At 36.4% G+C, this 13,334-nt stretch overlaps 1 protein-coding gene across 1 annotated transcript; it reads left to right on the forward strand.

Annotated features, from left to right (window-relative positions):
* Nucleotides 1–878: 878 nt before the first annotated feature.
* On the forward strand, nt 879–9,313 carry LOC107786929 (rho GTPase-activating protein 1). Its single transcript, XM_016608445.2, has 5 exons — nt 879–1,819; nt 5,159–5,279; nt 5,429–5,548; nt 7,764–7,994; nt 8,536–9,313. Exons 1-5 carry the CDS (start codon nt 1,410–1,412, stop codon nt 9,109–9,111), a joined length of 1,458 nt encoding a protein of 485 aa, XP_016463931.1. The 5' UTR covers nt 879–1,409; the 3' UTR covers nt 9,112–9,313.
* The last annotated feature ends 4,021 nt before the right edge of the window (nt 9,314–13,334 follow it).

The raw sequence follows: 13,334 nt of genomic DNA on the forward strand, positions 1-13,334 counted from the left end.
TTACAACTTCAAGAAAGGAGCATAAAGCTTGGATTATGCTGGAAAAAAACATTTAGCTGTTGTTATGCGATTATCATGTCTTAATTGTTTGTAATATATTCTATCTAGTGAATTGGATGTTTGAAGATGGAGGTTAATTAGTCATTGAGTGGAAGAGTTGTTATATATGGTATTATTATTTATGCTAATTCAGGTAATATAACTTAATTCTTTCTATATAGAAGATCATCAAACATAACTATAAATTCGCTTTTGGGATAATCGTAGACTTAATACCTTTTCAACAAACTCAGTAAGTCAGTATCATCTAAGTTGTGTTCCAAAATTAAGGATGAATTGAATTATCTATCCGACCATATCCTTTGGTAGGAACAAAATTAAACCTATTTCTTGCCCTTGCTGCCATAAAAACACTTTTTCACAAATTGTACTTTATCAAACCAATAAATACACATATAATATGTACTTTTTACATATATTTTTCTCAATTAATTATAATTAATTATATTCTCACTTCAATTCAACCTTAAAGTTGTAAAAAACAGCTCGGTGCACTAAGCCTTCATTATGTGCAGGGTTTGAAAAATGGCCGGACAATAAGAATTTATTTTACGCAATCTTAAGCTGTATCTCTGCGTGAGGCCGTTTTCATTTAATTAAAATGTGACTCAGTTTGTTTTTTATGTGTGTTCTTTAAAGTATTGTTTGTTGTTTTTTCTCAGCTGTATATTCTCCTCCCACACTCTTAAATGAGCCAACGTTTACGTGGCAAGAATCCATTGGCCACTCAAGGATGACGCCATAAAGAACATTTAGTAGAAGCAATAAATTTCCAAAAGTACCCCTCTCTCTCCTCTCCCCTCTATCTCTTCCTCTTCAATCTCCATTCTCCAACAAAAACTATACTGATTCAGATTCAAGAACCTCTCCACCCACTAACCCAAAATCAATAAAATCAATAAACAAATACCCTTCAAATCCAACTTCACAGCAAAGCATTTCTCTCTCTCTCTTTCTATCAGTACTGTTAAAAAGACTCTGTCTTTATTGCTTCTTCAACGCGCCACTAAAAGGGCTAGTTCAAGAAACAATAAACAATATGACAGACTTCATGATTCTCACGTCCCACATCTCTTAACTTGAAGAAACTAGTTTTACCCCATTTTCCCATTTCTTAAATCCAATTCCTTTTTTCTCTTCCATTACTATAACCATAGTTTCTTTGTCAAAATCCAAGAATTGGTCTTTACTGGGTTTGGTGTTTCTTACCATTTCAATCCAAGAATCTGGAAAAAATCATTTCTTTACTGGGTTTGGTGGGTTTTTGACATTTCAATTGAAGAATCTACAAAAAAAATCATTTCTTTATTGGATTCTTGATACATTTTTATATACCCTTTAAAGCAGCTATGACAGAGGTCCTCCACTCCTCTTCTCCTTCCTCTTCTTCTCCTTCAATATCTACACCTACACACAATGGCCACACATTGTTTGTAGAAGAAGAAATTGAGAGGGGTTCTGAGGTTGCTGTTTGTGATTCTGAGGAAGAAATAGAGGAGAAAAAGAGAGATAAAGAAAGAAGAGATCATTTGTCTTTATTAGCTCTTTTAGTGACATTGTTTAGGAAGAGTTTTTGGATGGCTTGTAAGACAGATAGGGAAGGAGGAGGAGATCTGTGTGGTGGTAGTAGGGGTATGGAAATTGGGTGGCCTACTAATGTGCGCCATGTTGCGCATGTTACCTTTGATAGGTTCAATGGATTCTTGGGTCTTCCTGTTGAATTTGAGCCTGAAGTTTCCAGAAGAGCCCCCAGTGCTAGGTACATTGTTTACTTTTTGTGATTTTTGATGAGGATTTACTTTATAGTTTATCAAAATTTTGTAGAATTTGTGATATAGTAATCTTGATATCCTTTGTGGTGATTAGATTTAGTAATTCACCATTTGCAAATATGGAATCAGAAGTTTTACTCTTATGCTATTTTGGTTCCTGCTTTAATTGACATTGTGAAATGTGTTGTGGAGGATATGTTAGGATACCTCAGGAAAGGGAAAACTTAAAAAAAAGATAGTTAATGCTAGTATTTAATAGTTAGTTGTTAGTTGTAGAGAGTCTGTCTTTAAAAAGATTGCTTAGGTTGGGTTTTCAGATTAAAAGCAGACATGTTATGTTTTGTGCTGTCTCATTATAATCAATTTTATCAGTACTGTTAAGCTTGATAGGAAAATCCAACCTCAATACATTACGAGTGATTGAAGTCTTGCACCCAAGGGTGTGGCCTAGTGGTCAATGAAGTCAGAGAGAACGATGAGGTCTCAAGTCCAAATCCTAGCAGAGGCAAAAATATTAGGTGTTTTTTTCTCATCTGTCCAAGCCTTGGTGGACAGAGTTACCTGATACCTCTTGCTGGTAGAAGATAGCAGGTGTCTCGTGGAATTAGTCGAGGTGCACGCAAGCTGGCCCGAACACCACGGTTATTAAAAAAAAGTGATTGAAGTCACCTATTACTTGGTGCTGCATTTATCTTTTCCATGCAAAGCGCCTTGTTATGTTCTCGGGGTCCTTTCTTTTCTTTTCTTTTGAGATACACTGGTTGATTAGCTATAAGTCCTACATTGAGAATCCATCTCCCCTTCACAGAAGCTTCCTGAGTAATACGGACACGTCTAGCACTTAGTTATGATCCTATAGATAATTCCTACTAGACTCATACACTTATAATCTTTGATGTTTGGTGTCCCCTCCTTTCTTATGATTGCTATAAAAGAGGCATTGAGGCCTTTTTTGAATTTTCCCATCTAGAAGAAGTTGGAATTGTTTCTACATCCCCAAATGCTGTTGGATAAATGCTATAGTGAAGCCATCAGGTCCCTGTGTCATTAGCACAATTGTCAACAGGTTTGCAGGCTTCCTCTTCTTAGGACTCCCTTTCCAATCAATTGTTGATCCTAACTTGATGCGATTGAAGTCTATTCCCTGCAAGGATGGCATCCAATTCACCTCTTTCTTATACATCTCTATTGAAACTCACAACTACCCCCCTTACCTTATCTCTCTTGTAAATTGTTCTCCCACAATTGTTGCTTCTTCCAAGTTCCTCCCATTAGTAATAATTTGTTGGTGGAAAAACTGAGAATTGCAATCCCCGTTAGAAATTGAGACTTATCTCATTGTTTGCAGTACTCTTATTGTATTGAATTTTGTGGGAAAGATTGTTGGGGTATTACACTTGAGCATCAGATCATAGAATTTATCTTTTTTTTTTATTGGTGGTGTTTGGGGTAACTTGTGCATACCTTGACTAATCTACCAAGCAGCTTGTTGGTTCAGCCCACTAGCACGGCCACATGGGTTGTCAAGTAGCTCCCTTTCCGCTCCGAAGGAGAAGGTTTGGATCTTTCAATCTTATGTCGTGAGGTATGTGACCTATGTTAGGTCCATAAGATACCACAGCTTTTGGTGTAGGATTCCGACTTGAAATCTCTCGTTTGTCACTTCCATAGCTCAACCGCTACCATTATTGTATTCTTCAAAGTGTCTTCTTGCGTGAGCAGACATTCCATGTGGTCAACATTTTTACAGATGAAGTCATCTGTCTATTACAAGTAGATATTATACTATGTCTTTGTTGTACTTTTATTCTAACTATAATTGTTAAATAATTTAGTGATTGACTCCTTATAGGTTAATTCTTAGTTCTTGACCATATATCCCATTTTGAGTTCTATATTTAACCTTAGACAACAATTAATTTAAATTTTCAAAATAAATCTTTCCTATTTTACATTTTTTTGAAAGAGAAAGTGCGATCCTAGTCAATCGGCCATATTGTATCATCCAGAAGAAAAGAAAGTATTGAAAGAGAGTTTAGCAGTGAAATATGGAAAAGAGATTATCTTTGTGGGTTTACCTTTATAAGATTACAAAGCGAATTATATGCTAATAAAGCACCTTCATATATCTCTAGTTTATTTAAGCATTCACGTGTTGATCTATAGGTAAATTGGAAAGAGATCTTTTTCTTTTTTGGTAAATGACGATTAGAAGGAATTTTATTGGATCTTTATCATGTTAATTTGCATTAGAGGTCGTGGCTCATTGGTAGCAAAAATGTTCTCTTGTTATATTCTGCTCTGAAGTCACCAACTAATGTAAGTTTTTGATTCATTTATCTGCTGTTTTTGTTTATGTTGTTCCTTGTCGTGACATGATGAAAAACGTAATCACTTCATCAGAAAATCATTCAGAATTGGGAGTGAGTCTTATCTTAGTGCATAAAGTCCTCCATCAGTAGGTGAACCATTGACTGCATTTGTTGCTCTCTGCATATTAGTATATTACCCTAGGCTTTTAAAGCTAACTAAACTAATGTGGTTGTTGCATTAAATTGTTGAGTTTCCAGTTATGTTGCAGTTTCGATTAATGAGCACATAGCCATCTCAGTTTCCTATTTTTCATTAAAAGCAATAGCAATTATCATATCTCCTCTTTATCAAATTAAAATTTCTCACTTTTTTGGTATTTACAAGCATGTTTTTTCTCTTTTAAATCATAAACTAGCAGACTTGTCTAATTTTGTAGGTTCTACTCACCTATGTTGCCCGGACTCTCTAAAATGATGCCGCACCCGTGCCGGATCCTCCAAAAATACACTATTTTTGGAGGATCCGACATGTAAGGAAACATTTTTGGAGAGTCCGAGCAACATAGCTACTCACTGCTCCTGTTTTGGTCTTCAATAAAATTTCTCCTGTTTTGATTTTTAATAAACTAGCAGACTTGTCTACTATGTGAAAAGATTTGTATGATCTTAAAAAACGGCAATGTAATGTCATAGGTGATTGATTTAAAAAGAAATGTAATACTGGAGTGCATTAAATGTTGTAACATTTTAGTTATATATTTATGGCGACATATCTTTTATTTCTGCTCCAGCTAGTAGACCTTGAAGATAATTAGGATTCATTGAAAGCATCTTCATGAAAAGAAACTGCTACAGTTCCATTTCTGTCTTTAGTGAGTTGCTTGGACTTTTTGCGGATAGAAGATTATTATGATGTTACCAGTATTATACATCATGATAGTCCTGCAGATATAAACTATTCTATAAGCATGACTGCATCTTGAAGTGCTATTGACTTTGGTATTCCATCTGTAGTACCACTGTATTTGGAGTGTCAACGGAGTCCATGCAGTTATCATTCGACTCTCGTGGGAATAGCGTTCCAACTATTCTCCTTCTAATGCAAAGGCGTTTGTATGCTCAAGGGGGTTTACAGGTGCGTGCTGCGTTTTTGTCTTATTTTTTCGAATATTCAAATACTGCATTAACAATATTATTGGATGTCATTGTTATCATCATTGAGGAGTAGTGCTGTGTCCTATAGTTGTTCATTTGATCATACCCGAGTTTTTTGTACGTGAGCAGGCAGAAGGGATTTTCAGAATAAATGCTGAAAACAGCGAGGAGGAGCTTGTTAGAGAGCAATTAAACAGGGGAATAGTTCCGGATGGGATTGATGTACATTGTTTGGCAGGCCTCATTAAGGTATATCTCTTCAGACTTATCTAATATATTTCACCCTTCGTGAATGCATAGAAAAACCATTAATGTTGTAGGCATTCATGCGTCATAAACATGTGCCACTTTTTCACATGGGTGTGTGCGCCTACCTTATAAGAAATTAATTGTAATTGTCCTGCAATTTCAAATACATGATAAAGGAAATGCTTCAATTGGATAGCATATAATATGGTACCTTGCTCAGAATTATGCAGCCTGTCAAAGAGACTTATTGAATGGAACATTTGCATTAATTCTATTATGGTCATCAGATGATGGGATTCTGAGTGCCTCATTCAATGATATAAGCAACCCATTATTTGAATATTACAGGCCGCTTGTGGAGGCATGAACAAGCGATAAAAGTCTTGTAAACTTCCTCTTGGCTAAAGCTGTGTAGGTGATAAGAAAAGTGGAAATAATAAGCCGACTCTTCACATGGTCAGTTACTTTTTGTAGTTCTTGGTAACTCAAGGCGTATGACTTCTGAGTTCTGATCATATCCTAGAATTGACGAATATATCTCTTCAGACTTATCTAACATATTTCACCCTTAGTGCATACACAGAAATACTGTTCATGTAGGCATTCATGCATAATAAACATGTGTACGCACGAACGTGGACTCTTTCCTATGGGTATGTTTTAACACACAAGCGCACCTTACCTTCTACGATATATATTGTGCTTAGGAAAACCTGAAATTGTGCTGCAAATTACAAATTCATGATAAAAGGAAATGTTTCAGTTGGATAGCATATAATATGATACCTTGCTCAAAGTTATGCAGCATGTCAAAGAGACTTTTTGATTGAACATTTGCACTAATTCCATTATAGTCATCAGATAATGGCATTCTGGGTGCCTCATTCAATGATATAAGCAACTCATTGTACTATTGGCCGCTTTTGGAGGTTTAAAAGCTTTAAGCACAAACAAGCGATAAAAGTCTTGTAAGCTTCCTCTTTGCCAAAGCTGTGTAGGTAATAAGAAAAGTGGAAATAATAAGCCTACTCTTCACATGGTCAGTTACTTTTTGTAGTTCTTGGTAACTCAGCTCTGATCATATCCTAGAATTGACGAATATATAGAGATTTTAGATTTCTATTCTGGTACATGCATCTTTCTCTGACCAGTTTTACAAGCATTTCTAAATTTTGTATTTCTGGCTTCCTTCAGTTGGGAGTCAGAGACTCAAATCTAACATGTTCTTTCATTCTTTTCTTGTATACTTGCAGTAGATGACACCAAAACTTAAGATCGAAGCAATGCTGCTTATTTGCTTGTCAAAATTTACCATTGGCTTCCAAATCATGTGATTGATTAATGAAGGCAAAACTCTAGAAACTTATGATTTTTAAAATGCACCTAATTAGTAAAAGTCTACATAATTGCATGTTATGACTCTGCTGTAAATTTGTCCACTAAAGTGACCGCGGTATCACAGGCTTGCAATTAGACAACTTCCTTATGTCCTTGACATTTATGGTTATTTTGTGAACTGTGATGTTTCTGCTGTAAATCTAGCATTTTCAATACCGCAAGTGAAAAATACCGCAATGCTGCTTATGTGCTTGTCAAAATTTACCATTGGCTGCCAAATCATGTGATTGATTAATGAAGGCAAAACTCTAGAAGCTTATGATTTTTAAAATGCACCTAATTAGTAAAAGTCTACATAATTGCATGTTATGACTCTGCTGTAAATTTGTCTCACTAAAGTGACCGCGGTATCACAGGCTTGCAATTAGACAACTTCCTTATGTCCTTGACGTTTATGGTTATTTTGTGAACTGTGATGTTTCTGCTGTAAATCTAGCATTTTCAATACCGCAAGTGAAAAATACCGCAATGCTGCTTATTTGCTTGTCAAAATTTACCATGGGCTACCAAATCATGTGATTGATTAATGAAGGCAAAACTCTAGAAGCTTATGATTTTTAAACTGCACCTAATTAGTAAAAGTCTACATAATTGCATGTTATGACTCTGCTGTAAATTTGTCTCACTAAAGTGACTGGTATCACAGGCTTGCAATTAGACAACTTCCTTATGTCCTTGACGTTTATGGTTATTTTGTGAACTGTGATGTTTCTGCTGTAAATCTAGCATTTTATGTTTCATGGTTTCTATGTGTTGGTTATTTGAAAACCTGTTGGTGGTATATTTATCCTTGATTTGACATCATGTAAATCAACAGGCTTGGTTCAGGGAGCTGCCAAGTGGGGTGTTGGATACACTTTCTCCCGAGCAGGTCATGCAATGCCAATTAGAAGAGGACAGCATTGCACTCGTGAGACTTCTGCCACCAACAGAAGCTGCTCTGCTGGACTGGGCTATCAATCTCATGGCTGATGTTGTCCAGGAAGAACACCTTAACAAGATGAATACGCGCAACATCGCAATGGTGTTTGCTCCTAACATGACACAGGTAATTTCTGAGACTATATGCACATTGTTGGCATTTGCCCTTTGGTAGCCGAGATAAGTAAACCCCATAAACATGACCCTACCCCCCTCCCCCCCCTGAAACCCCAAAATTGAAAAAAGATAACAGAAACAAGATGGGGAAAATTAGTAACTTGCGAAGAGGAGGGAGGTAGGGGTTCTCTCCTCAATACTGGCATGAAACTTCCAAGCGGACGGTTTACCTTCCATAAGCTGAGAGTTTATAGCTAAGCAAATAGAGAATGAGTTGAAATTTGGAAAGCCAGTTGTATTGTTTCCTACCATTATTTTTTTAAACGGGCAACTCATTTTCAATATGAATCTAGTCCATAACTTTTGAAAGAAAATGAAATGAAAAATACCGCAAGTGAGAACAAGTTGCTATTCTTATTTCTTCTTTTTTCTTAAATCAATTAATATCTGAACCATTAAACTGGTTCTGTTTCCGTGGATATCTGCCCACCGTTCTCCTCTAATGGCTGGATCAGTATAATAAGTAGTAATTTTAATCTTCTTCCTTGCAGATGGCAGATCCGTTGACTGCACTGATGTATGCTGTCCAAGTAATGAATTTCTTGAGGACGCTCATCGAAAGGACCTTAAAAGAAAGAGAAGATTCCCTGATTGAACCAGCTTCTGTTTCTAACCTAGGCCGACCTGATGAGAATGGTCGTCAAAGTCCACCGCAACTATCTCTGGAGAGCACCAATGAATCAGATGAACCGACTGAGCAGGTGTATACTGTAGAAGAGCCCGATTCAGCCAGGGTATCTGAATCTAATCGAGTAGATAACAACACTGATGATGAATATCTTAGTTATACAACTTCTTCAGAGGAATCCGACGATAGTGTATCTTGTGGAACTCCTATCCATGTTGATACCATGGCAAGAGAAGCCTGTATGACAAAAGGTCCAAACTTTGAAGAGGACGCTCAAAGGATAGGCCAGTCAAGTGATTCTAATCAGACGAAGGATGTTCTGAAAATTGATTTAGAGCCAACTACAGTTCAGTCTCTGGGAAATGATAGTAAATCTAAAGGAATAAGCAACTTGAGTCGTATAAATTCAATGACAGAGCGGACAGAAGCCTGGCGGTAAAGAGGAGGGAACAACTTTCTATGCTGACTAAGATGGTAACAATTACTATTTGGTTGTGAAAATGTGAATGATTAATGCTTCATGTATGTGTTCTAGTGTACTGTCGGTGGTTTGTTTTAACTGGTTACGGTTTGATGTGTACATTATACAGTCTGCTTTCTAAATGCTAGAACGCGAATATGATTGATCTGCACTTGCACAATGTGGATGTCCACTTCCATATACCTTATTGCCTAATCTGTGTGGAGGACCAATCCTTTTACTTTTCTTTTGATGAACTGTATTTGGTATGTTAGAAATGTTGATGCTTCAGGACCACAACAAAGATAAAGTTTTTCATATTCTGATGCTACAATAATGTTTTCATATTAGTAAAACCTGATCGAGGAAAACACTCTACCGGAAACAGCCTCTATGCCTTCTTAAAGATAAGGGTAAGGTTTGCGTACACACTACCCTCTCCAGATCCCACTTGTGAGATTACATAGGGTTTATTGTTGTTGTTGTTGATCGAGGAAAAACACCCAAATAAAGAAAAAGCACCACTAACTAGTATTTTTTGTGGTTGCATAGTATTGTTGTGCGATAAATTGCTGTAGTGGCCTTTCATTTTCTTTGAAATGAATTGGATGATCAATATGGATCCACTGGGAATATACTCAGCTAGTTGAAAACTACAGGCAGGGGAAGGCAAAGGTAGGTTGGTTTTTGAGGGTTAGTTGATAGCAGTAGGGAAGGGGAGCCTTGACGTAACTGGTAAAGTTATTACCATGTGACCAGGAGATCGTTCGAGCAGTGGAAACAGTTTCTTGCAGAAATGCAGGGTAAGGCTGCGTACATTATACCGTTGTGGTCCGCTCCTTTCCTGGACCCCACGCATAATGGAACCTTAGTGCACCGGGCTGCCCTTTAATTAATAACAGTAGTACTATTTTAGTATGTGAAATGTATACTAGTTTAGGGAGGTGTATCTGGAAATTGACCACAATCTAGCAATTTTGTCAACCATATAATAAATCAAAACCAGGATGTGCTAGTTATAGGTGTATGATCTTTCAGAAATCACATCAAAGATACTTATGGAACACTACTTCAAATTGCATGATGAGATAGAAAATTACAGAAAGTTGCTGAGGTCCTGAGTCTTTTTAGTGCTGTCTTGCATACATAAGTGGCTTTCACTCCATAGTAGATACCACTTGACTTTTCTCATAGTAACAAATGTTAGTGCTTTTACTTTAGATCTAATATTTGCTAGGAATTTTTAATCTTGTCAGAGATTTATATGTTAGTAGAAAATGATGAAAATTCTCGAGTTAGGAAACCTTTTAAAAAAAAAAGAAAATTGAAGTTGAGACAAGCTTATATTGAGTGAAATGGATGTGAGGATTCATAAAGCCGACCCCAACTTGTCTATTTTCTTTTTCTGATAATATTAGTGTCTGGACTAGCTTGGGCGCATTTTGACTGTTTCACTAGTTACCTGCTATCTCCCACAAGTACAAATACCGGATAAGTTTGTCCATCAACGCTCAGGCCGATAGGAAGGAATCACCTAGTATTTTTGTCTGCACTGGGATCTAAACCCCGATCTTCAAGATTTGCACCCACTTTATTGACCACTAAGCGACGCCCTTAGGTGCATTATAGTGGTTCCTTATAAACAAATGATAGTGATTTTGTGTGGCCTGATTATAGAAGCAAAATGTGTTCCGAGTGAGAATTTCAAGAAATAGAAAGTTTAATACACTAACTAGCCAAAGATAACCCTATTATTCAGTCATTACTCCAACAATATAATCCTGTTGGACTTGCAGTATATTCCAAAGTCAGTTCATTTCCGCGTAAAAAGTAGTTGAATCATTTGTTATATATATCAATGGTTACTAAGAAAAGATAAGGAAGAAAGAGAGAGAATTTACAGTTTGACATGTAAAATTGAGACCACCGAATGAATAGAAGATTTATAACCACTCATCTTTTATTCTACTTTTCTTTTCAAATTAAAGTGAGAGGTACTCCTACAAAACAGCACCTTGACTTTATCAGCAATCTCATGTCCATCTCGTGCATAATTTCTTCCTTCTACACAACAACAAGAAGGTCTTAATTTGCCTTAAAAGATTTACTAGTATTCATTATTTTGTTGGTCTTGTGCCAACTAACAAAGAGAAAAAAGGCAACAAAAACTATGGCTGCCTGTGGAAGCCTACAACACATATTTGAGAAACCATTGCCTGAAAATCCAACACTTATTGAATCCCTCTCCTCAACCTCATGGAAAAATTCTAAATCCTTGAAACCTAATATTGATAACTCCTCCTTCACTGAGATTTTCGGCGAATTACATTTTAAAGAAAACAACAACTCTATATCTTCCTCTGCCTCCTCCTCCTCCTCGTCCTCTGTTGTTTCTTCTTCGTCTTCTTTCTCTTCTTGTCTACCTCAATCATCTGCTTCATCATCATTATCATCATTGTCTTCTTCTTCTTCTTCGTCGTTTTTCCTTGATGCAATTCATCAATCTGAAATTAAAGGGCTGGACAATATTAAGGACAAGTATGAAAGAAACAAAAGCCCTATTTCAAGTTATTATCCAAATACCAATAGCTGCAGCCACAAGAAACAAGATAGGCATAGTGATAGCTTTTCTTCAAGAACATCGGATAGTCTATCGGTGTGCACAGAAGGCCTTGGATTCGAGAGCTCTGATGACGTTGAGGACCTAATGAACGATTTGAGTATCGAGAATCAGAAAAAACAACAAGAAGAAAAAGGGAGAATGCGCGTTCCCTGTAGGCCAGAGAATCAAGTAATAATTAATCATGATTATTCGAAGAGATCAAGAACAAACAAAGGGTCATTTCCACCTCCTATTTCTTGCATAGGGAAAAGTGGGAAGCCTTGGGTTTGCTTCAAATCATTCAGGGAAGATGGGAGATTTATTCTTAAGGAAATTAGAATTCCTACTCAAGAATTCTTGCATGCATGCAGAGAAGATGGACGTTTAATGATGCATGTTATTCATTCAGATGATGAGATTGTAGATGAAGATGAAGATGAATACGAAGACGACGATGATGATGTTGATGATGATACACATAATGTTGAAGAAGAGCATGATGCAAAGCATGTATAGGAGTTGAACATCATCAAAGCATGTATTGCATGAAAGCTGTTTTGTTTCATAGTTTTTACTTTTTTGTTTTTGTTTTTTTCTTTATCTGCTATGTTCCAAAGGTGCAAGAAACCTGCAAGATATAGTTTAAAAGCTTTGTTTTTCTTCTTCTCTGCAAATTCTGCAAATAAAGAGAAACTGCAAAAGGAATTCTCTGGATGCATTTTACTATAGGATTTTTTATTATTTACTTGCTACATCCTACATCACACTCTTTGGGGTTGCGTTCCTTCCCTGAACCCTGCGGAACTACTGAATACTTTGTGCAACAAGCTACCACTTGCTACATCCTATATTTGTTTTTTGTTTTTTTACTGTGAATTGAATTTCTGGTTAAGAAAAAGATAAGCATTTCCCGTACTATAAATTGAACTTGTCCATACTTGTTTGGATTAAAAAAAACCGAATACTGGTAGTCAGTGTCTTTATTATACAGCCAAACTGTATAAAAAAAAACTGTACTATTAATGTAGTAACTTGTTATAGCAAATAACTTTAAGTACAATCAGGGATTCGGTTCAATCACAGGTTATTCTAGGATTATAACCATGATTATAACCGAGGGATTATTTATCCTACTTTCAATATGGGAAAAATATTCCCTGAGTGTGGTATAAAACTTATTTTGATTTTAACTAATACCCTCAACCAAATATATGATACACTTTATCCCAAATTTTACACCCGCGGTAACCTACTTAATCACTCTAACTAAAAGGCTCCTCAATAGTTTTTACTCTATCCGCACATAAAACTTACTCTAAAAAAAGATTAAAAAAAGGAATTTCGAACTGCATTTTTTTTTGGGGGGGGGGGGGGAAGGGGGGGGTTGTTCTAGGAGATAGGACAGGGAAGGTAGCTCAAAGACACAGTAATCCTATGTTCAGATGAAGATAGATTGCAAAATATCTACAACTTTTTGTAGCCGAAAGTATATGAATATGACCTAAAGAAGCCACCTACCTATATTCTAATTTCTATAGACACATGTAACAGTTTGAATCACTAACTAGACATCCTCAAAAACCTACCAATGTCCTTAGGA

Source organism: Nicotiana tabacum, chromosome 18 (genome assembly GCF_000715075.1).
Source record: "Nicotiana tabacum cultivar K326 chromosome 18, ASM71507v2, whole genome shotgun sequence".
Classification (NCBI taxonomy): domain Eukaryota; kingdom Viridiplantae; phylum Streptophyta; class Magnoliopsida; order Solanales; family Solanaceae; genus Nicotiana; species Nicotiana tabacum.

What these genes read in the sequence shown, in the direction of transcription:
- LOC107786929 (XM_016608445.2), top strand. Translation starts at nt 1,410, where the DNA reads ATGACAGAGGTCCTCCACTCCTCTTCTCCTTCCTCTTCTTCTCCTTCA. An exon ending in AGAAGAGCCCCCAGTGCTAG is followed by an intron (nt 1,820 to 5,158) that starts GTACATTGTTTA and finishes TTCCATCTGTAG; the next exon opens with TACCACTGTATTTGGAGTGT. An exon ending in TTGCTCCTAACATGACACAG is followed by an intron (nt 7,995 to 8,535) that starts GTAATTTCTGAG and finishes TCTTCCTTGCAG; the next exon opens with ATGGCAGATCCGTTGACTGC.